General features: G+C 35.3%; 1 protein-coding gene across 1 annotated transcript in view; it reads left to right on the forward strand.

Annotated features, from left to right (window-relative positions):
- The window catches only part of RICTOR (RPTOR independent companion of MTOR complex 2), a 142,185-nt gene that overhangs the window by 29,202 nt on the left and 87,995 nt on the right, over positions 1–24,988 (forward strand). Inside the window, 1 exon segment of the mRNA XM_047766689.1 lies at positions 12,742–12,839. Coding sequence (XP_047622645.1) covers positions 12,742–12,839 — 98 coding nt within the window.

Below are 24,988 nucleotides of genomic sequence, written 5' to 3' on the forward strand. Positions count from 1 at the left end.
GGGAGAGAAAGTGAATTTGGTTAGTGTCTGCCAGCACTATAATGGAAAAGGCAGGGCATTTGAAAAGCCAAGAAAAAGCCATTGAATTGGGCAAATAGTAAACTTGAAGAGAACAACTTTAGTGGAATGGTAGCTTAGACACCAGATTGGTAGGGTTTTGAAAATGAGCTAAGAATTAATTTGGGTCTCAGAGAGATTTGGTAGAATAAAAATGTAGTGTCACTTCAAAAATGGGAAATAGTGGGCAAAAGCACATTTTTAAAAAACAGGTACAAGAGTTAGTGAAAGAAACTGAGGTCACTGAGAAATAGTGAATAGATGGAAGTATTAGAGTTAGAAAATAAGATGTAGAAGCAAGAATATAAATGGAAAGGCTAGACAGTAACATTGTAATAACATTTTTCATATTTCTAACCCATACTCAAATTGAGTGTCTTGTGGCCAAAGTGTATTTGTACCCTTTGCTCCTTTATTAGTTTCTAAGAGGGAAGTCCTTAATTACATTCATAGAGGCCACCTGTCAGACAGGTGATCTGAACTATTCATGTTTGGTAGAGAAAAACAGAAACATGAAAGTATCTGTACAAGCAAAATGTACAACTAACTTTGTAAATAAATCTAGTCTGTGTATATATAATAATTAATTGTCTCAGCTTTTAGGCACAGCTGTTCTGTTCTTTTACAGGGTTCATTTACATAGTGAATTGTTTCAGAGAGAAACAGTTTTTCTCTTATAATAAGTGATTTCTAATTAGGGGACTGTGGAAACAAAATGATGTAATAGATTAAGACATAGAAATTTTATCAGAGCATCCAGTGATTGTAATCTTTATATTGTAATTGCTTTTAGTTGTTTTTACTATTTTGGAAAATGTTCTTATTGCAGACAGTACTTTTGATAAGGTTTTTCTGCAGAAAAACATGACAGAGATTTCTTTGAATGGCATACACTTCTGTAGCTTGAAGAATAAATAGCCTTTGAAGATATTCTTTGTATAATGTAGTATATTACGCATATACAAAGTAAAAGTGCTTTGTGAATTTGTTTGCAATTCTCTACTACAATTCCAACGAATTTTATAAGCCAAAGCCATCTACTGATCTCTCAATTTTATTGTGAGAAAGGGAAAGAGATGAACACTAAGAAAGCACTTCGTACATTTTTTTTTTCCTTTCAAGCAGCTCTTCATTTTCCGCTAGAAATGTCTGAGCTATCTTTACCAGAAAATCTTTAAAAATTCACAAATTACTTACCATGTAAAAATAGATAATGATGGAATGATTAGAAGATTATTAGAAAAGGCAGTTAGTTAGGCTTTGGTTCTTTATCCAACTAATGCAGTTTGGGAACATGATTACTAGCACAGCCATGAATGTAAATATAATGCTTGGAAGGAGGTGGGTGTAGAGAGGGGTCTTGGAAGGTGATTTTCTAAAGATAGGTGGCAGGATTAAATGTCTACCTTTTCTCTCTTTTTGTATTTCTAGACATTGTCATTTAAAATGTTTCTATTTGACAAATTTGAAGTCAAGGTGATTACATAGTTGATTATATTAGATTTTTTCTTACCTTAGAAAGTGAGATTCCTTTTCCGAGCAATATAAAGACATGGTTAGGTTGGGGGTAGTGAATGTTTTTGGTTCTCAGAATTTGATAAATAGATATGTTAAAGCAGTGAGATCTTTCTTATTTGCACCTATTTCGCATACAGCTTGACTGTAGTTATTGTTATTATAATTAATCATGAGATAGTATTTCCATTGTCAGTTCCTTTATTTTTAATATTCACAGTGTGACCTAGGGTCTTCATTTGTTATGAATGCCAGATTGTGAGGTCAAGTTAAAGTAGCAAGTTCCTCTGTGAAAGGAGAACAAATGTAGTCTGTGATATCTGATAATATAACCAATTTTTTTTCCTTTTTTCTCTTAACTGTTTGTTGAATTATACCCACAGAGAAGTTAATATAAGTATATTTATTGCTCAGTTAATTCTCAGATTGACACACCTGTGAAACTAGCACTTAGATCAAGAAACAGAGCTTGATATATTTTAAAGTTTTTATGTATTTATTTCTGAATAGTATATTCATTTATTCAGAAAATGTCTTGGGGGGTTGGTTACTGCGTGTTAAACATTGTTCTCAGTATTAGAATGACATCACAGTGGCGAACAAAAGTTGACTCATGGGGAGATAAACGTCAAACAATCATTCAAATAAATGTATGATTACAAACTGGTATGTACACTGAGGGTACACACACGCTTCTGTGAAAGACAGTGTAATGAGGTAGACTGTGGGGTGATTGTATATTGGAGAGTAAGGTAGGCTCAGAGTCAGATTGCTTCGGTTCAAGTCCTCTTGCCACATCTGATGTTTACGTGACTTTAGCTAAATGAACTAATGTCTCTAAGACTCATTTCTTAAAATAGGGGAGATAATGGTAGCTCCTACCTTATGTAGTTGGTATGGAGATTAAAAGAGATTATTCATGTAAAAATATTAACACAATATATTATAGGCTTTTGATTTGTATGTTTACTCTGGAATCAGTATTTTTTATAACTCATTTATTTCTTAGAAACACAAGTTTGAAAACCACTGCTCTATAAGTCTGTTTGTGATGAAGGCTAAGTAGCCAATTATTTTGCCTCATCATTTTAACATAACATGCAAGGTGTTTTTTGTTGTTATTATTTGTTTTTTGTGCATGTGCTTACTACCAATGGTAGAAAAATTTCCCTAAATCTCTACTTGTGCTAGGATTCTTATTAGGAAGTAGTATCATACCTTAATTTATCCAGTTGAGAAGTCCTTGATTCTTTCCTTTACATTTCTTCCCATCTCTAATCTGTTTTTCTGTCTGTCTTTTTAGGGCCAAACTGGCAGTATATGGAAGTTTCCACGCCAGGGGTCAAATTGGAGCCACAGCTGCTGGCCTACCCCACAAACCAGAGCAATAGCAACAAGGGATCTGAGCCGAGTCTGCAACCTACACCACATTTTATGGCAACATCAGATTCTTCACCCACTGAGTGAGGCCAGGGATCAAACCAGCATCCTCATGGATACTGTTGGGGTTCGTAACTACTGAGCCACAACAGGAACTCCATCTAATCTGTTATTGATTAAGTTTCTTGTATGGAAAGTTTTTGTAAGCTCAGTTTAAACTTACCTTTCTTCTACCCTCCAGTCTTTCTAAACACAGAGCTGATTGCACCATCTACTTACATAAATATCTTCCTTAATGATTATCCATTGTCCAAAGATGCCTAAATTTCTTAATATATCTTATAAGGCATTGGAATGCAGCTCCACTTTCCATTATTCCCTGTCATCTTGTTTTCTGGGAATGTATAATTACTTTCAGGTCCTTGAAAAAAATACCATATTTTTCCATATTTCCATTTTGTATACATTTTGCTCTTTCCCATCTTATGTGCCTAGAAGACTTATTGTTTATGGTCAAGAATCAGTTTCCAACACAACATTGTAAATCAACTGTACATCAGTACAATTAATTAAAATAAAAAAAAAAAAAAGGAGTTCCCATTGTGGCTCAGTGGTTAGTGAACCCAACTAGTATCCATGAAGACGCAGTTTCAGTCCCTGCCATGAGCTGAGGTGTAGGTCGCCTATGTGGCTCAGATCCCACTTTGCTGTGGCTGTGGTTTAGGCTCACAGCTGAAATGCTAATTTGCCCTCTAGCCTGGAAACCTCCGTGTGCTGTGGGTGTAGCCCTAAAAACCAAAAAAAAAAAAAAAAAGAAAAGAAACTTAATTTTAAAGTATTTTAAGTCATTTAAATTAGTTTATTTTGCAATTCATTCAATATACTGATTTGAAATAAAGATGACAGAAAATATAATTTTAATAATGTTATGTATCCATATAACTTTTAATAGAAGCTCTGTTCAAATGAATTATTAACTATTTCCAAATGACTTTATTTTTTATGTTTTATACCTAGATCAATCCTGGTCTATATTTTGCAATTATATAATGACATGCTTGTAGTAAAGCAGTTAAAGATAATTTTTGTTCATAGAATTTTAAAACTATCACATCAGTGAACTGATAGATGCCAGTTAAAGGTATAAAATGAAAAATTGCAAGAAGGACCTTTTTGTCCCTCAGTAGTGTTTCCCTTTTTCCCTTGAAATCATTTAAAATGAGCAATCTTTTGGAGTTACAGAAAAAAGACTTTTTTTTTTTAATCTTTCATCCTTTTTAGGGCCATACCTGTGGCATATGGAGATTCCCAGGCTAGGGGTCTATGATTAGAGCTGTAGCCACTGGCCTACGCCACAGCCATAGCAATGCCAGATCGGGGCTGCGTCTGCAACCTATACCACAGCTCGCAGCAACTCCGGATCCTTAATCCACTGAGTGAGGCCAGCGATTAAACCTGCAACCTATGATTCCTAATAGGATTCATTTACGCTATGCCATGACAGGAACTCCAAGACATATTTTTAATAAAAATAAGAAGCATGCATAAAATGAGGCAATTTGACAGTTCAAAATTGAAGTGGAAGAAAAGAAATCTGAACCCCTGGGACATTGGAAAGACAATATTAAAATGTTGTGTAGATCAGGAGAAGCTGCCTTACCTTTTCCTGCAATCTTTATTGTAAGAGTAGGACACTGGAACAGGAACCCAACAAAACTGTTCGCTTCCAGTCTTTGAGAAAAGCATATAGAGAAAAGTTCTAGTTGTTCAAAAATTTTACTGCATTAGTTGCATTTTAACTTTATATGCTTATCGTGGTCGTATCATTTATAATATAACCTGGGGTACTTTGAGGAGTGAAAGGAGGTTACACTGACGCAATAGGTGTAAATTAGAACCCAGGCAGATCAGATACATGTTCTGTCATAACTGCTGTGATAGCGGTATGAAAAATCTATCATGGGAACATAAAGAAGAGAATTTGTAGGTTAAGGAAAACGTTTCACATCTGAGCAAGACTTCTACAGAATGAGGATTTTCTCCAAATTGGGTAGAGAAACAAAGGGCATGCCAGGCTGAAGAAACCTAGTGCCATCTTGCTGTCTATGTAGTCTTGCTTCTGTCTAAATCATTACCTCTTAAGAGATGCTTCATGCCCACCATTCTTCTAAAATAGCTCCAGAGAGTTCCTATCATGGCTCAGCAGTAATGAACCGACCGTATCCCTGAGGACGTGGGTTTGATCCTTGCCCTTGCTCAGTGGGTTAAGGATCCCGCATTGCTGTGGCTGTGGTGTAGACCAGCAACTAACAGCTACAATTCGACCCCTAGTCTGGAAACTTCCTTATGCCATGGGTGTGGCCCTAAAAAAAAAAAAAAAAAAAGATGGCCTCATGGAAATGCTCAGTTTTTAGTATAATAAACCTAACATTTAAGAAGATTATAACTAAACCGATTTTTTTTTTGCAGTAAAATTGATCGATAGGTTTTACTTGCCCATCTCTACTACAGTATTTATATGTAACAACACTGATGATTAAAAGATTATTTGCTACAGTTGCTTGAGAGGAAAAATGATTATTTTCACTATGGGAGGGTAGATAAAACTTGTTCTGCTTTCCAGATTGTTACACCAGAACAAATGGATGAAAATTACCAAGGGACAGATTTTGGTGTCATTACAAGAGAAAATATTCTACTACTCTATCAAAGATGCAGTAGGCTGTCCTAGGAAGTTCTGAGTTCCTCTGCATTAGAGGTAAAAGGAAGGCCCTTTTCCCAGGCTGCTGTCATTGGGATAGATGCTTTCTCTACTACATTATATAACTCTTTGATATTAATAATTGTTAGAATTTCAGGAAATGCTAGGTAGTTTGAAGGAGTGCTTCCTCAACTTTTGGACCTGTGGGTAAAGTTGAGAAGATGTACTTGCAGTGTCCTTGCTAGTAGAGGAGACAGATTTGCTGAAGTCTTTTGCAAAGGTAATACCAATTGTAGTTATTGCCATATACTTTTAATCCTCTATGTCTGCTCACAATAATTATAGATAATATTAAAGATTTAATTAAGTACATATGAGATTTGTGTAGTCATTTTGTTAATCTGCAGCCATCTAACTTTTCCTGGCTGGTTGCATATTAGCGTTTGTTCATGTATATTCACAAATCACAGAAAATATTATTCACTGCTGCTTCCACTTCTAATTCCTCTGACATTTTCAAGAAGGCAAATAAGATGATTAAAGTTATTTCTTTCTTTCTTTCTTCTTCTTCTTCTTTTTTTTTTTGGTCTTTTTAGGACTGCACTTGCAGCACATGGAGGTTCCCAGGCTAGGGGTCCAGTTGGAGCTGTAGCCGCTTGCCTAATCCACAGCCACAGCAACGCCAGATCCGAGCCGTGTCTACGACCTACACCACAGCTCTCACGGGAATGCCGGATCCTTACCCTGCGGCCAGGGATTGAACCCACAACCTCATGGTTCCTAGTTGGATTTGTTTCTGATGGGCCATGATGGGAACTCCAAAAGTTATTACTTTAAAAATGAGGAAATCTTGGATCATAAAAGTAATGCACTAAAACATAATCAAAATTCATTAATTTAGATACACATGTGAATTAAACATTTGCTTGGGCTGATTACAAAACTTTCACATGATTGATCCATAAAAATTATTTTTGCTAAGCAAATAACTAATTGTAATTACAGTTGCTACATTTATTGAGTATCTCTTATGGGCTAGGTACTATGTTAATAAGTAAGTTGCACTTCATACCTTGTAACATTGTCTTCAAGTTTAGATAATTAGAATATTCACTGTAGATATGAGAAGATGGATGCCTTTGAGGTTCAGTGACTTAACCAAGACTCTGTGGTTTATAGGTGAATGAGATTCAAATCCAGTTCTTTTTAATTTCACAGTTCCATTACTTCCAAATAGATGTATGCCAGTAGTTTTTGGTCATTAATTTACAATGTGTACTTGAACCTAAATTTATTTAAAAATCAATTTTATGTTGTATACTTATTGACAGGTAAACACATTAATATTTTTTTGTGGCATGTTACAAAGCAGTATATATTGCAAATATTTAAAAATAAATGCATATCACTCACATGTATACATAGACATGTGTGCGTGTGTGCATATGCACAAACATGGAGAAGTAAGCTGAAGGGAATATATGTATGTGTATATATACATACAAAATAAATATACATGTGTGTGTAGATTTATAAAGATAGGCTTATTTACTGTAATTTCCTCTTGGTGGTTTTCTGTATGTATGTATGTGTATGTACTTATATATTATTAAATTGCTGAATATTGACTACAGTTATTTCATTACCTCCAGAGAGAGTCATTGGAAATGCACATAGGACTTACACAATAAGAGGAAAAGAGCTACTGTAGTTCTAGTAGTTCTTTTGTGTTTTGCTTCCTTGCCTTTGAATAGTTGGCCGTCATCATTTGCTAGCCACAATTTTTTTTTCTCTTTTTCCTAGCCACAGTTTTTTTTTCTCTCTTTTTCCTTTAATGCAGCTGTAGGTTTCTTAAACTGCTGGACTTCGGAGATATCCTGGTAGATTATCTCATTTGTGCTTTATACTTCTCAAATGGCAGTATTATCAACAGACAGTTTTGGAGAAGCTGAATTGGAAACATTGAGAGCAGGAAGAAATGCAGATAAACCTCTTCCTAAATTTCTTCCTCTCAACTCCCCATAAAAGCACATTGATCTCAGCTTGCTCATGTAGTCTTAAGTTCTGACTGTCTGGCATAGGAGTTGGCTCATGAGACAGGATATTTTATAGAAACATAGCCACATTATTTACCTGTGTGTTTTCTGGTATTGCTTTCTTGGTTACAACACCAGAGTTGAGGTTATACTAGAGGAAGAGACTTTATGGCCTGTAAAATTTAAAATACTTACTATCTGGGCTTTTTTTAGTAAAAGGTTTGCATGCTCCCAATCTAGCATGTAAGGAAGAAACCAGGGATTTCTCAAATCATTATCAGGGAAACTACCCTGATATTTCAAGTTAGAGTTCCCTGTAGGAACTTTGTAACACAAGAGCATTACACAGTATTTCATGTCTAAAATGTTCATAATACAGAGTTCCTGTCATGGCTCAGTAGTTAACTAACCCATCTGGTATCCATGAGGACACGGGTTTGATCCCTGGCCTTGATCAGTGGGTTAAGGATCCAGCGTTGCCATGAGCTGTGGTGTAGGTCACAGATTCGACTCGGACCTGGCGTTGCTGTGGCTGTGGTGTAGGCTGGTGGCTACATCTCCAATTCGACCCCTAGCCTGGGAACGTGGGTACGTCTCTAAAAAAGACCAAAAAAAAAAAAAAAAGCCCTAATACTATTTCTGTTTTTGTGACTATGCCTGTGACATGAGGAGGTTCCCAGGCCAAAGATAAAACCCGTGTGACAGCAGTAACCCAAGCTATACCAGTGACAGCACCAGATCCTTAATCCTCTAAGCCATTAGGTAACTCCTTTTTTTCATTTTATTTATGTCTTTCTGTCTTTTTAGGGCTGCACCTGCCACATATGGAAGTTCCTGGGCTAGGGGTCTAATCAGAGCTGCAGCTGCCAGCCTATGCCACAGCCACAGCAACAGCAACGTGGATCCAAGCTGCAACTGTGATTTACCGAGTAGCTTGCACCAATGCCAGATCCCTTAACCCACTGAGCAAAGGCCAGGGCTCAAACCCGCAACCTCATGGATACATGTTGTATTCTTTTTGTGTGTGTGTGTGTTTTTGTCTTTTTAGGGCCGCACCCGCGGCACATGGAGGTTCCCAGGCTAGGGGTCTAATCAGAGCTGTAGCCACCGGCCTACACCACAGCCACAGCAACGCCAGATCCTAGCCGAGTCTGCAACCTATACCATCGCTCATGACAACGCTGGATCCTCAACCCATGAGCCAGGCCAGGGATCGAACACCCAACCTCGTGGTTCCCACTCGGATTCGTTTCTGCTGCGCTGTGATGGGATCTCCACATGTTGGATTCTTAACTCACTGAGCTACAGTGGGAACTCCATTTTATTTTTATATTTTTTTCTAATACTATTTTTGAATTGGTCTAGGAAGTAACATAGTTACTGGGAGGAAACATGTTCTGCCTTTCAGGAAATATATTATGAAGAAATGTTGAAATTTTCCCATATTCCAATTCCAATTGGTGCTTCCTGATAATTAATTATATAAAAGAGAAAAGATTAGGAAGAAAGCAGGATAAGGGCTGATTCATTCTGAGTTGGATTGACAGCAGTAACTAACCTGCGTTATAGTGTGTTAGATTCATTTTCTGTCGTTATTCATTAGGCAAACATTTGACCCAATATTGGCTTCTCGTGGCCTGTCAATTTTCATATTGTGGGCATAGGTGGTGGTGGTGGTGGTGCTTATCAGTTTTCCTCCACTTGTGCATAAGGTCCAGTAAAGAAGGATCTGATTGCTCATTGACATATTCCCATTACCTAAAACAATACCTGACCATAATAGGTATTCATTTAATACTTTTTGAATGGATGAACTCAGACATGAGATTTTATTTTTGTCACAAAATTGCAGCTTTTCAAAAATGTCTGCAATCAGTTTGTACCTAGAAAATAGTCAATAATTAGAAATCTGCAAGTCTTTGTGAAGAATGTAATCTTCAGACTAATAATCATCCTGTTAGTCCTATCACATCAATCCATAGTAGTAACTGTGTCCTCACTTCTGTGAAACTTTTTGTTTGGTGCCTGACAACTTAATCATAAATTAAAAATTATAAATTGATGAAAAATGATTAGGTTATATTTTTCCATTAGGCAAATTTCACACTGCTTTAAATACTTGACTCTGACTTTGCAAACTACTGTAGGTTATAAATTACCTTGAGGCTTGTTACAAAAATTGTATTAAGTTGTCAAGTATAGTATCCAAACAGATACCATTTATAACAAAAAGATACTACTAAATACCAACAGTGGTCTACTGATGGTCCATTTGCAATTCTTTTTCAAGAACTCTGATCCCACCCAATGATGAGCTGTTTTCATTCCACTTTTAAGACAGCCTCAAATAGTCATTAATTGTAAAGAAATACCCTGAATCATTTAAAATTAGATTGAATTTCATTGGAGTTTTAAAAAATATCCAAAATTTGTAGGAAATGCTCTAAGGTCAAATGAATAATCTCACTATGTAGCAGTTTCAAAGTGATTGGAAACTGGGATATGTAATCTGTTTAGTGGTTTGACACTAACCAATTTGTGGCAAACATTGAATATAACAGAATGGGGGAAGGTATGCAGATGCAAGCTAAATAGAACAATGCAACCAATTTCATAGCTGAAGAAAACACTAATTCAAAACAAATAGTTACAGGAAGTTCCCTTGTGCAGCAGGGCTTTGTTGTGACTATGGTGCGGGAGACTGGGGTTTAGTCCCTGGGCTGGGAACTTCCACATGCTTTGGGTGTAGCCACAAATAAACAAACAAAATAACCAAATGCTTCCTTAGTTTTGTGTGAACAGGTAAAAATCTCAAAGGAAGTCATAATGGCTCTTAAACTAAAATACCAGTAAAAAATCAGACACTGGTTTGATTTTTTTTCTTCTTTAGATTGTGCTTTTGCTTAAAGCAAATAGGATGCTGAATATATTAATAGAAAAATAGCTTGTAGAAACCTGAGGAAATTGACACTCTATTCCAGGACTTGGCAGACTACCAATCACAGAGCCATATCTGACTTTGGCCTGTTTTTGTAAAACAAATGAGCTAAATATGGTTTTTATATTTTAAAAGCTTTTTTTTTCTTTCAGTATTTAAAAGATGTTCCTCTGTTTTCTCCTTTGCCTTGTTTTCCACAAGAAATTTGTCATCCTTCTCTTTATTCCTCTGTATGTAACTCGTCTTTTTCAATCTGGTTGCCTTTTAAGTTTTTCTCTACTAGTGGTTTTGAGTAATTTGATTATCGTGTGCCTTGGTCTATATTTCTTCCTGTTTCTTGTGCTTGGGGTTGATTGAGCTTCTTGGATTTATTGGCTTATTTTTATTAAATTTGGAATTTTTTTCACTTGTTATTTCTTCAAAAAATTTTTCTATCCCCAATTTTTCCTTTGAGGGTTCCACTTACTCATATTGTAATAGGTGGCTTTAAGTCCCATAGTTCACAGATGGTCTTTTCATTTATTTTTTTTCCCTTTGTGTTACTTTTTGGATGGTTTCTATTGCTTTGTTTTCAAATTCACAATTCTTACTTTCTATAAAAGCTATTATACTTTTATTTATTTATTTTTTGATCTTTTTGTCTTTTCTAGGGCCACACTCACAGCATATGGAGGTTCCCAGGCTAGGGATCTGGGAGCTATAGCCAGAGCCACAGCAAGGTGGGATCTGAGCTGTGTCTGCAACCTACCTATACCACAGCTTATGGCAACACCGGATCCTTAACCCACTGAGCGAGGCCAGGGATTGAACCCTCAACCTCATGGTTCTTAGTCGGATTCGTTCACCACTGCGCCACGACGGGAACTCCATACTTTTTATTTTCATTCAATATTTTCGTTTGAGACATGGAAGTTATCTTCTCCAGAAACTCAGTTTGAGGGTTTTTTACACTTTTCATGCCACTCCATAAGTTTTTGAACATATAGACTATGGTTATAAAAATTGTTTTAATGTCTTTTTCTGCTGATTCTAACGTCATGTCAGTTCTGGGTCATTTCCAATTGATTGATTTTTCTGCTCACTATGGGTCATGTTTTCCTGCTTCTTTGCATGTCCAATGATACTTGGATGCTAATCATTGTAAATTTTGCCTGCTTAGGTGCTTCTTTCTTGTTTTTTTTTTTATTTTTTAATGACTCTTCTTGAGACATGTTTAGTTACTTGGAAACAGTTTAATTCTTTCAAGTCTTGCTTTGAATATTTGTTAGGTGGGATCAAAGAAATGCTTAGTCTGTATTTGTTCCCCACTGCTGAACCAAGACTTTTCAGAATACTCTAACCAATGCCCAATGAACTGTTAAGGTTTTCAGTATGGCCCTTAGGAACAAGCATTGCTCCCTGTCCTATGTGAGAGGAGTGCAAGGTACTCTTCCCTTTAATTCTTTGGAGTGATAACTTCCTCACATGCATGCACCAATCATTGATATATTGATTACCTGAGGGTCCCTTCACAGATGTCTAGTGTTCTCTCTCTGTACAGTGCTCTCATCTCTAATACTTTTGATCTTCTTGGTCTCTGAGATCTTTCTCTTCATCCCAAAACACCTTACCTGGGTTTCTCCTCTCAGCACCTAGGCCTAGAAACTCTCAAGACAATACTGGGGCATTGTAGGGCATACTTGTTTATTTCTCATTTCTTAGGGATTACTTTTCTTTACTTCTTGATGTCCAGTGTCTTGAGAACTCTAGTTTTATATATTTTGTTCAGTTTTTGATTCAAATAGGACAGAATTTTTGATCCCTTTTACTACATTGTGGCCAGAAGTAAAAGTTATGCTTGGAGATGGGGGTTGAAATTTAAGAATTAGTGGTCGAATAATTCCACGTGATGATATACAGAGTTGGACATAGTGGACATAGTAGAGGTGCGAAGGTCATCAGATGAGTCATCCACATGGCCTTTGACGTCTTCCAAGTAGGTAGATTTGAGAAACAGTGTAAGACTTCAAAATCCAAGAGCCAAAGCTGTGAAATTTTAGTAATTCATGTTTTGTGTATTTTTTTTAACGAAAACACTCTTTTAAAATTATGTTAAATTGTTTTGTCTGTTCTAGAACCTTCTGATAACTTAAGGGAGATTCTCCAAAATGTGGCCAAATTGCAAGGAGTATCAAATATGAGAAAGTTAGGCCATCTGAATAACTTTACTAAGGTAAGTAACTCCAATCTTTATATTATTTTCTTAAATTCTTTTTTCCTTGTTGTGCTTATTGGATACTACTTAACCATCATTAGTAAGAAATTCTTGAGTATTCACTTTATATTAGTGCTTTCCTCTGCTGCTTCTCATGGATTTTTTCAGATATTTTTAAATTCAAAAATATATTTGAATTAAGGAAGTTATGCTTGTTGTAAAAAATTTGGTAGGTTCAGAAGAGAATAAAGAAAAAAATCAGAGTTCATAATTCAGTCTCCACTGTTATTTACATAAGATGTATTTCTTTTGCCTTTTTATACTTATTTTTACATAATATTATATGATGTGCATGTTTATATATAAGTATGGGTGCTACATTGCATAGGCATAACCATAATTTTAGAGAAATAATAGAACTTCCCTTTCTTTCCTTGATACTCTATTCCCATTATCTGGATCTCAGAGCTCAAGATAAACATGGGGCCCTTGTCCCAAATAAATATTGACTTGATCTCTGTTAGCAGCCAAGAATTCCCAAGTTTGATTGATGGATTGGAATGTCATTGAATCTGGTAGTGCTGGATCGTGAACTCTTGGAAACACTAAAATGCCTATAATTTGAGGTGATGGCATAAGTAGAAAACAGAATGTCTACTTGAGGAAAATTTTTTTCCTTTTTAGTTAACTAAATATAAACTGTTTTACATTTTGAATGTAGGAATAATTATACATTTTAACCCCTTGCTATTCAAAGTGTGATTCATATACTAGCAACATTGGTGTCACCTTGGAGCTTATTTGAAACATGCTATTTTTGGCCCCACCCCAGACCTGCTGAATCAGAACCTGCACTTTAGTAAAGATCTAGGTGAATTTTTGTGTCCATTAAAATTTGAATGGCACTGTTTTAATCCTTCTAAAATGTTCAATCCTTTGCTATCTGGTAATTAGAACGTGGCTTGGATTTGATTTTATTTCATAGAAATAAAAAAGGATGAAAATATAATCACTGTGTAACAAAATTGCTTTTTCAATATGGTGTATAATAAATACAAAATAGATTAGTTTTTTCATAGTTAGGGAAACATACGTATGCGTTTATTTTTCCTTGGTGAAACTGAATATTCTGGCTTTTTTTTTTTTTTTTTTGGTCTTTTTGTCTTTTAGGGCCACGCTTGTGGCATATGGAGGTTCCAGGCTAGGGGTCTAAATTGGAGACGTAGCTACTGGCCTATGCCACAGCCACAGCAACGCTGGATCTTGAGCCGCATCTGTGACCTACACCACAGCTCATGGCAACGCCAGATCCTTAACCCACTGAGCGAGGCCAGAGATGGAACCCACAACCCCATGGTTCCTAGTCAGATTTGTTTCCACTGTGCCATGGCGAGAACTCCTGGCATTTATTTTTATATAACATTTGAGAAAATTATTTTGTATGAGGGATGACAGTGATTTTTAAAAAACTTTCAAATTCATTGCTTGAGAAGGGGTTTTCAAAAATATACCTGTGTATATATTTTATGAATGTAATAAATATGGTCAAATACCTTTCTTCAGTGTGCTAGTCAGATGACATCAAGTTTTTCAGACTGAAGAGTTGTTCCAAGTTGCAAATTATGTCTCCTGGTTTCACTTTATTTCTAATTTTATATCATTCTTCTTCACTCAACTCTAATGATAATGCCTTACCAATTCCCTATATTTAACTGTTAAAAACAATTAAGAGAGGTTTATGTCCTGTTTGAACTCATGGTTCCTGTCATAAGCAGGTTGACACCTAGATTTATAGTTCCACATTTCTTAACAACTGGTATTCAGAAAGTTGGGAATGAATGTAAGAATGGCATTGATTTCTGTTACTTCTCTGGCACCAGAATGGGTCCTAAGCAGTTATAAAAATCTGGAGCAGCCCTGTCCATTAGAAATATAGTGTGACGGGAGTTCCCGTCATGGCGCAGTGGTTAATGAATCCGACTAGGAACCATGAAGTTGCGGGTTCGATCCCTGCCCTTGCTCAGTGGGTTGACGATCCGGCATTGCCGTGAGCTGTGGTGTAGGTTGCAGATACAGCTCGGATCTTGCGTTGCTGTGGCTCTGGCGTAGGCCGGTGGCTACAGCTCCGATTGGACCCCTAGCCTGGGAACCTCCATATGCCGCTGGAGCGGCCCAAGAAATGGCAAAAAGACAAAAAAAAAAGAAAAAAAGAAAGAAATATAGTGTGAGCCATGTATATAATTTTAAATTTTCTAGTAGCCATACTAAAGAGGAAACGTGTAAAATCATTTTTAATAATATATTTTCTTTAATCCTGTATATTCCAAGTTACTGTCATTTTCTGTAATTATTACATAAAATATAAAAATATTAATGAGATATTTTACATTTTTTATCCTCAATCTTTGAAATCAAATGTATCTCTTATAGTAACTCTCAATTCAGACAAGCCGTATTTCCATGCTTGTAGCCACCTGTGTGTGGCTAGTAACTACCAACCATAATGGACAGTGCCCATGTACAACTTTTTTTTTGTCTTTTTGCCTTTTCTAGGGCAGCTCCCTCGGTGTATGGAGGTTCCCAGGCTAGGGGTCTAATCAGAGCTGCAGCTGCCGACCTATGCCAGAGCCACAGCAAGGCGGGATCTAAGTCGCGTCTTCAACCTACACCACAGCTCATGGCAACACTGGATCCTTAACCCACTGAGCAAGGCCAGGGATCAAACCTACAGCCTCATCATTCCTAGTCGGATTCCTTAACCACTGAGCCATGATGGGAACTCCTAGAATTTTGTTTTGTTTTGTTTTGTTTTTGGCCATGCCTGCAGCATGCGAAAGTTCTGGCCAGGAATTCAACCTGGGCCATGGCAGTGGAGATACTGAGTTCTTAACCAGTAGGCCACCAGGGAACTCCTAGAAGTTTTTGAAATAAGAGAGGTCTAAACATCTATTTCTAGGAATTTGTTGGACATCTTTCTTTTTCTCTGCTCTATTCTCCATTTATTTTATCTAGATTCCAGTCTCCTCTTGGGTTGGGGTCAGTTACCCTCTCTCCTTTTTTCACTCTTCCATTTCTTTGTTTCTTTTTGAAATTTTCTGATAGATTTCACTAAGTTGTACCCTCCACTTGGTCTCTCCTTGATTCATGCCTCTCCCAGGCTCTTCTCCAGTTTCTATCTCCCTGCATTTTTTTTTTCTTCTCCTTTATCTCCTTTCCTGCTTCATCTCCTTCTCTTCATCCTTTTCTACCCCCTTCTCCTCCCTCCTTCCCAATTCCTTCTCCTCCCTTCCATTATTGTAACCACTGCAGAGTGTAGAATAATGCATGTTTTTAATGAAGGCCCCAGCTTTGAGCTTTTTGTATTCTTGTTTTTTTGTTTTGCCATATCCTTTGTTACAATTTTCACATTTCTGTTTGGTTTTAGTATCAGCTTGTAACAGCCCTTTTATTGGCTGTTTTAGATTATTTATGCATTTAAAAATCAGATATCCAAACTTATTAGAATTTCTTATAGTATGAGGGACTTGGGTCAGGATGTGAGGGGCCTCAGCGTCCATGAACATGAGACATGATAAAATCTGATTTGGCTGCTTGGGGATACTGTGGGAAAAGGATGAACTTCAGATCAAGTAAATGGGATCTTACAGTCCAGCTCTGATCTTAATGAGCAAGACAGTCTTGGGCAGATTTCTTTACCTATTAGAAGCAAAGTCCCAGTATAGTTCCTGGCACATAATATGTACTCCATAATGGCCTTGCACCATAGGGTTTGTTTTTTGTTTTCTTTTGCATTTTTTTTTTATTTTGCCACTTTTTAAGATTTGGTATTTTGCTTCACTGAAAAGGCGAGTCTGCTTAATAGCTTGAGTTGCAGATTGGTAAACTGTTGTTGTAACAGAGTTTTTCAACCTATGCAACATAGGCATATTGGGCCAGGGTAATTACTTGTTTTGGGAAGCTGTCTTATTCATTGTAGAGTGTTTAGCAGCATCTCTGGCCCCTACCTACTAGATGCTATTAGCACATCTCCACCAGTTATCACAAGCAAAAAAGTTTCCAAACATTGCTAAATGTTTTCCTAGGGGACAGAATCACCACTGCTGTAAATAAAGGTATGTAGGTTTTATTATAAAATTCCTCCAAATACCTAGCACAAAGTAAATGCTTATAGAATTTAATGAAAATATAATGTGCCTTTGAATCCCTCTTTTTTTTGGGGCAAGCTAAATTAATAAATATTTACAGAGCTGGTATTCTTTTAAAATCTATAAATTCATTAACTTACAGAGTAAAATTTAGAAATTTTTAGAAACCTGTAAGCATAGGTCTACAGAATAAGAAAATAAGAAAAATGGACCATGATTCCAAGAAACTAGTTAGACAGGAGTTAATTGGTCACTCTCTATCATGTTGCTGTATTAGGTTATATATGTTTCTACTAATTTTCGTCTATTCTTTTATCATAATTATTATTTGTTATGGGTTATTCTCTTATTAAACTGAGTTTCTTAAACACAAGAAATATGTGGTATTTATTTACTTTTTACTCTTATGTCCCCTTCTACCACAAATCCTGGCACATAACAAGTGTTTAATTAAAGGTATTCTATAGCATTAGGAGATTTTAGAGTTTAAATATGAAATTTTGTTGTACTAGCATTTCTTTTGTTATTAAGTATAGCCTGCCTGTTAGGATTAAGTTAATTTAGTAGATCAGTGGGGCTAAAATGTTGGAGAGGGTAGACTTCATCTCAAGAATGAAACCTCCTTTTAAGGTATGAAGAGAGGGTGCTAGTGATGTGATCCTAGAACCATGTGAGTGTCACACACCCATGCTTGCTTTCTGACATCATTTCACTAGATAAAGTAATGTGTATAACAGACTGTGGATGAATATAACCTTAGTATTCTATTTTTAAAACTGACAACATGCTCATAATCTAAAGACCTGTTTTTAAAAATGAAAATATTTTAGTTCTTTTACATTTTAAAGTTTTTTCCTATGTTTAATCCCATATATTAAAAGCTGCAGAGGAATCTTTATTTTGTTCTGTTTTAAAAAACTTCAAAATCTTATATGCTACATATAAAAATTAAAGTGGCACCAAGTAATATATGGTAAAAAGTAAAAGTCCTCTCTCACTTATCCTTCCCTGTCACCCTCCTCACTCTGACAAAAATACCATTCCCCAAACCACTAGAAGATGTTTTCCTCCTCTGGTATAATTATAAATGTGTGTGTGTGTGTGTGTGTGTGTTTATTTCAGTGAATTGTAAGAATTAATTAAGCTAAGCAAAAAGAAATGTTTAATGCTCATTTTATTTACCATTTATTATATGTATGCAAAGGTTTTTTTTAATGAGATTGAGATGTATTGATTTGCACTTTGCTTTTCCTATTTTCCAATATATCATAGAGTCCTTTCCTTTTCTAATAAATGTAGATCTGCTTTGTAGCTGCGTATGTGTGTTGATAGATGTATGAGTGGGTGCATATCCATCCATATGTATGTACATGTATTTGCATCCAAATAAAATAGGTATGTGTAATACATATACCATAATTTATTTAATCATTCTATCATTAGAAAATGCAAGTTTTTGCCACTTCTTTTTGCTATTTTAAATAATGCATTAGTAACACTTGTGTACTGTTTTGTGCAGAACAGAATTTGAGAGTGTGATTATTTAGCCATGAGCATTTGTACCTTTTATTTTAAAACTTACTTATAAACTGCCTTTTGAAAAGACTATGCTGTGGAATTCTAATTTGATTAGATTTATTAAAGTTTGGGTTATTTTGTGTATTGCTTTCTTAAGAGAACTGTTCAGGTAACCTTCAGAACGATATAATAAAATAAGAACAGCATTTAACTGCCCAGTTTTAACTTAGGTGTTTTTTGGAGTTCCCGTTGTGGCGCAGAGGAAGCGAATCTGACTAGTAACCATGAGGTTGTGGGTTCTTTCCCTGGCCTCACTGAGTGGGTTAAGGATCTGGCGTTGCTGTGAGTTGTGGTGTAGGTTGCAGATGTGGCTGTGGGGTAGGCTGGCAGCCATAGTCCTCATTTGACCCCTAGCCTGAGAACTTCCATATATAGTGGGTACAGCCCTAAAAGGCAAAAAAAAAAAAAAAAAAAAAGAAGACAAAAACTTACTATTTATTTTAAAAGTTAATACTTTTAGTAAGCATCTCAGAGAGTTTTATTACCTAGAGATGGTTCCAACTTCATTTTATCTTTGTCAGAATATTAATATAGTTGATAGCCCCCTTTGAGTATCTTAGTATTTATAAGAAAGTTCTGTGGGTTAATGATAACAAATAAATTGATTGATTGATGTTGGACATGGATTTTAAACAGGCAAAACATACCAATAACATAAAACCTTTACCCCATTTAAGAATAAAATATTATGGAGTTCCCGTCATGGCTCGGTGTAACGAATATGACCAGTATCCATGAGGACTCAGGTTTGATCCCTGGCCTCATTCAGTGGGTTAAGGATCCGGTGTTGCCGTGAGCTGTGGTATAGGTTGCAGACGTGGCTTGGATCTGGCGTTGCTGTGACTCTGGTGTAGGCTGGTGGCTACAGTTTCAATTAGACCCCTAGTCTGGGAACCTCCATATGCCTCGGGTGCAGCCCTAACAGGACAAAAATACAAAACAAAACAAAAACAAACATTTTAAGTGACTGTTAGGATGCTCATTCTTAATTTTTTTTGTCCTTTAATACAATTTTTTAAAATTATTATTTCCCTAATACAATTATTTTTTCTACTGTATAGCACGGTGACCCATTTACACATACATGTATACATTTTTTTCTCACATTGTCATGCTCCATCATAAGTGACTCATTCTTAATTTTGAAAAGTCTTTAATGATATCTAAACATAAATAGTAATTTTAATATTAACAAACCTATGTTGTAGGGCAGGCATTATTGCATTTAATAACTTATACAGGAGACAGGAAGTTACAAGTAACAGATAAGACAGAATTGAAGAAATTGCTACATAATGATTGAAGGTTAATTAGTAATTCAGTCAGTAGTTGAGGTAGGATGAGATTTCCCCTTGTTTAAATTTACCAGTTCAATATTCTTCTTGCTATTTATGCTTGCTTCTTCCTAGAGTTAAGAGTTAAGGGCTTTCATTTGTAGAGTTTTGTTTATTTAAATCAGGAGATGATTAGTAAGGTAGTGAGCCAGTCACTCCAAAAGTTTTGTATTAAAATAATTTATTCTTATTCCTGATATTTTGAAACTTAACAGTAGATGAACTCATGGTAGTGAAAAGTGAAATAATGTTTCTTCTTGATAATCAAAAACTCAGAATCCTATCAGTGTCTTCTCTAATTTCTTATTCTTGATATATGTGGTTTATTTACATATAGAAAGTTTAGTGTCCGCTTGGGAGAATTAATCCAAGAGGAATATTTTTGTTTAAAACTGACTAATAAGGCCCTCTTCTGTAATTCTGGAAACAACATGAAAGCACAGTTTAACCACCACTGAAAGCATAGCCCTAACATCTATTGTTATCACTGGAAAATAGGCAGCTGATTATGACAAATATGCTATGTTTCATTGTAAATTGTTTTGTAGTTGTTACTTGTGGATCTTCCATTTTCCAACTGAATGAACATTTTTCTCAGAAACATTTCTCATAGTTGAAATACATTTATATTAGCAGAAAATGAAACTCCTTTCTAAATACTTTCCAAGTTGTATGTGCTTTTTGAGATCATGATAGTAACTTTGTATTTTTTTTTAAGCTTTTCATCAAAACTGCTTATTCTAACATGTTAAATGGTGAACAGTCATATATTTTGTGGTCTGAGAGGGTGGATAACTTGGAAATTATGTTTCTCCTAATCTGCAGTTTTCTACAAGGATATTTAGTAAGTGTGAAAAAGAAAATGCAGAAAAAGAGAAGCAAGTACTTATCTAGAGGAGAAGCTAACCCCTGATGGGATGAGATTTTGTGTACTTTATTTCTTAGTTTTCAAAGTGTTTGATTTTATTAGTAATCATTTTGTTAAAATCCATTACTACTATAGTGAAAGAATGGAAACACTGCCTTTTTATGGAGTTCCCATTGTGGCTCAGTGATAACGAACCTGACTAGGATCCATGAGGATGTGGGTTCAGTACCTGGCCTTGCTCAGTGGGTTAAGGATCCAAAGTTGCCATGAGCTGTCGTGTAGGTCCCAGACATAGCACAGATTCCTCGTTGCCATGGCTGTGGTGTAGACCGCAGCTGCAGCTCTGATTTGACCCCTAGGAACCTCAATATGCCACAGGTGTGGTCCTTAAAAAAAAAAAGCCAAAGAAACAACTGCCTTTTTAGAAATGCAGTTGATATGTATGAATCATTGTTTTAAGAAAGTAACATTTTTCCCATTTTAAAAACACAGTATTTTATATGTTGATAATCAACAAATTCTAAGCTTCATTTTTCTTTTTTGATTTTTTTTTTTTTGTCATTTTAGGGCTGAATCCGTAGCATATGGAGGTTCCCAGGCTAGGGTCCAGTCGGAGCTGAAGCCTACGCCAGAGCCATAGCAATGGGGCATCCTAGCTGTGTCTGCCAGCTACACCACAGCTCTCAATGCAACGCCGGATCCTTAACCCACTGAGCAAGGCCAGGGATCGAACCCCCCTGTCCCCATGGATGCCAGTCAGGTTCTCTAACTGCTGAGCCCTGACGGGAACTCTTAAGCTTCATTTTTCTGTTAAGTTTATGAATTAACATGTGTCCCAGGTCTTTAGTAGTCAAAACACCATGATAAGGAGTCTTTTTATTTTTCTTTTCAGTAATATTTGGTAACTACAAAGTGACAGTGCTAGTAATCTGAAGTATCTGAGGAATTGCAAATGAATACTAAACTGTTTTTAGTAGTGATAAGTGTCTTTTTTGTCTATTTCAGTCCCTTGAAATGAGCAATATTTGTGTATGTGGTTTTTAGTTATCTATTCTAGAAAAAGTAATAGTTAAATTCACTTACACATTTTATATGTTTATAGCCAGAGGGTGGTTCTCCAGATTCATGATTCATACCATTTCTGAGGCTGGAGAAATGAAATAAGATGGTAGTATTCAGTTATTCTTTTTTAAAATCCACCCCCCTCCTCAAGTAAATAATTTTTGTTTTGTTTTTTCTTTTTCTATGTAAATAACTTTAATACAGAAGTATAGTAACATTTCAGTGGCCTCTGAGCTCAGGTTGGTTTGGTTTGATTTCTGGCTTTACTGCTTAACTAGGTTTGTGCCCTTGGGAATTCGTATTCTGTTTCTAGTCTCAGTTGTCTTTATTTACCAAAATATTACTTTCTAGTGTTGATAAGATGAATAGTCAAAAAATGCTACTTTTGTTACTATTTATGAATATTGTATTATATATAAAATCCTTCCCAGATTATGTGAGTAATAGATCTTCATTGTAAACACTTATAAAATAAAACCACAAAAGGAAAATAAATCCCCTATGATGTACTTTCATTTTTTGATGTTATAATGTTCATATATAGACTTTTAAAAAATGTATATTTTTCTTAGAAATGTGTATCTTTTAGAATATTTTCCCTAACCTAACAGTACATGATGCAGGTTTTTCCCTCATGTTTCAGTATTATGTAATATTAATGGCTACATAAGGTTCTTCCCTAGTGAACATTTTGTTTCCAGTTCCTTGCTTTTGTAAATGATGTCATGAGGCTCTTGTGCTTGAACCTACTTTACATTATAAATTATTTTATTAATAATATAAATCACCAGAAGTCTATCCTGATTTTGGCACATTTTTCCAATTAATTTTACAATATGTGTTTAGTTAATGATTCTCTCAGCAGTGTATTTTCTTATCTGATGTAATCATGTTAAAAAATAGTTTCTTGCTAGTTTGGTAAGCTTTATTTAGATGGCATTTTTTAATGTATTTGATTCAGATTTTATGAAATAGGAGATATGTTAATCAGTTTTATTTCTTCAGCAAATTCTTTGTACATTTTCTTTATCTCTTCTGAGAAATCTTTCCCTAATTTGTTTAGACCTTCACATTATAAGGACCTGCCTCTGTTACTTTGCTATGAGGTTGGAGTGTTATGAGCTGAATTATCTCTTTGCAAAATTTATTTGTTGAAGTTCTAACTCCCAGTACTTCAGATGTGTCTCTATTTGGAGATAGGCCTGTTAAAGAGGTAATTAAGGTAAAATGGAATCATTTGAGTGGTCCCTAATCCAGTATGACTAGTACATCACTAAGAAAAGATAAAGACACAGACACACACTGAGGAAAGATCATGTGAAGACAACATAGAGATGATAACCATCTTCAAGCCAAGGACCAAGGCCTTCAGAACAAAGAAGTGCTGTCAGGACACCTTGATCTTGGATTTCCATCATCCAGAATCATGAGAAAAAAATTTTTTTGTGTGTGTGTATAATTTTTGTGATATTTGTTACAGAAACCCTAGCAAACTAATATAGGCCCCAAACTTTTTACCTATTGGTTTTGCAAATATTTTTTTTGACTAGTATGTTTTTTAACTTTTAATTTTAGGTATACAGTTGGGTTTTTTGTTTTTTGAGGTATAGAAATTTTTCTCTCTTGTCCCAAAGCTTAGGAAATCTTACATTTTTATTTTAAATCTATGTGTATGTCTAAAAAGTCTCATCCTTCTCATATTTTAAGAACTTAAAATATTGTGTAACAAAGCACAATAAAAACAACAAATAATTTTTTTCTCATAATCTTTAAAAGTCTAAAGCTTCTTTGTTTATCATACTTCATAATTTCAAGATTTCAAGGATTTTGTAGGAATATAGGTCAATCATTTTGGGTATAGACCTGTGAAGAAAAGCTTTTTAGCTTGTTTTGCCTATTTACCTATTTATGCAGCATTTTCTTACTGCATAAAATGATCATTTTAATAGTCTCCCTGCTATGAAAATGTAGCAGTATCTGAGGGCTCCTGTATTCCTAAGCCCTACCCTGTTCTATTTGCAGCATCTCTTTTCTTTCACATCTAAAGAAGATACTGTATAGAAAATTTTATAAGGATCCTATCAATAGGGTAGTGAGTTTATGTCATGAGTTTTTTTTTTTTTTTTTTTTGCTTCATTATTGTACATTTCACAGAGGCAGATGTGCTGGTCACTTTGGTGGGTTTATTCTGTATGGTTAAGATGTTTACAACTTCGTACTGAGGAGGAGTAATAGCACTTGAAGACCCCTCCTATTCTTTGTATTAATTAAATGATCGACTTTCCCTTTAATCCATTTCAGTTAGGCTCAGAAAATAGCTTGAGAAACTTTTATGTAAAAATCAGTTTTTGAAACTCAGACTAGATCAAAATGATGTGTTGTCATCCAGGTAGAATGCAAATAGCTACTAATAGATCAGTGTTCTTAATGGAAAAAACAAACAAAGAGAGCCTGTTTGAAGGCAGTAGGCTGTAAATGGTGTAGAAACCAAAGCTTCAGAGAAGAATCTTGTGGAGGTGAGCAAACTTCTCTAGCAACATTTACTTGAGGGATATTGGCTAACAGGGAAAGTGGACAGGAAGCTAAAGATTCAGACTTTAGTCCCAGGAGTACTACTATTGCTGAAGGATAGAAAAAATAGCACAGGGCTTGTGGTGGACACTCAGGGGAAACCAAGTAAAAGGATATTCTCCCTTCATTATGTTTGTTGAATTCCTGGGATGGGGAACTTATTTTTTTTTTTTGATAAGATAATTTACTTTTTATAATGTGTTAAAATCATATTTTAAACTGTGTTCCTTGTAGAAAAATCAGGAGATAGAAAATCTTATACAGTTTCTGTCATCTAGAAATTTCCAATATTAATATATGAACACACTTTTTCCAGACAAAACAATCATTCAGTATGTTGGTAGCAATTAGTGTAAGCTTTAGAGTAGTGACCACTCATTAAAATATAGCTAGTACTGCAGGCTGGCATTTTTTGATACAAAAAATGTGCAATATCATAATAGTATTATAAAGGTTTATAATTGTATTAATTTCATTTCTTAATTTTAAAAATAATTTTATTCAAATTTTATGGTATACTTATATATAAGCAGCATTTCTTTATGTAAAAATATTGTTACTGAGGCAGATTACTATTATTGTTAATTTGTATACCATTTGGGTTTTTTT

The sequence above is a fragment of the Phacochoerus africanus genome, chromosome 1 (assembly GCF_016906955.1).
Source record: "Phacochoerus africanus isolate WHEZ1 chromosome 1, ROS_Pafr_v1, whole genome shotgun sequence".
NCBI lineage: Eukaryota > Metazoa > Chordata > Mammalia > Artiodactyla > Suidae > Phacochoerus > Phacochoerus africanus.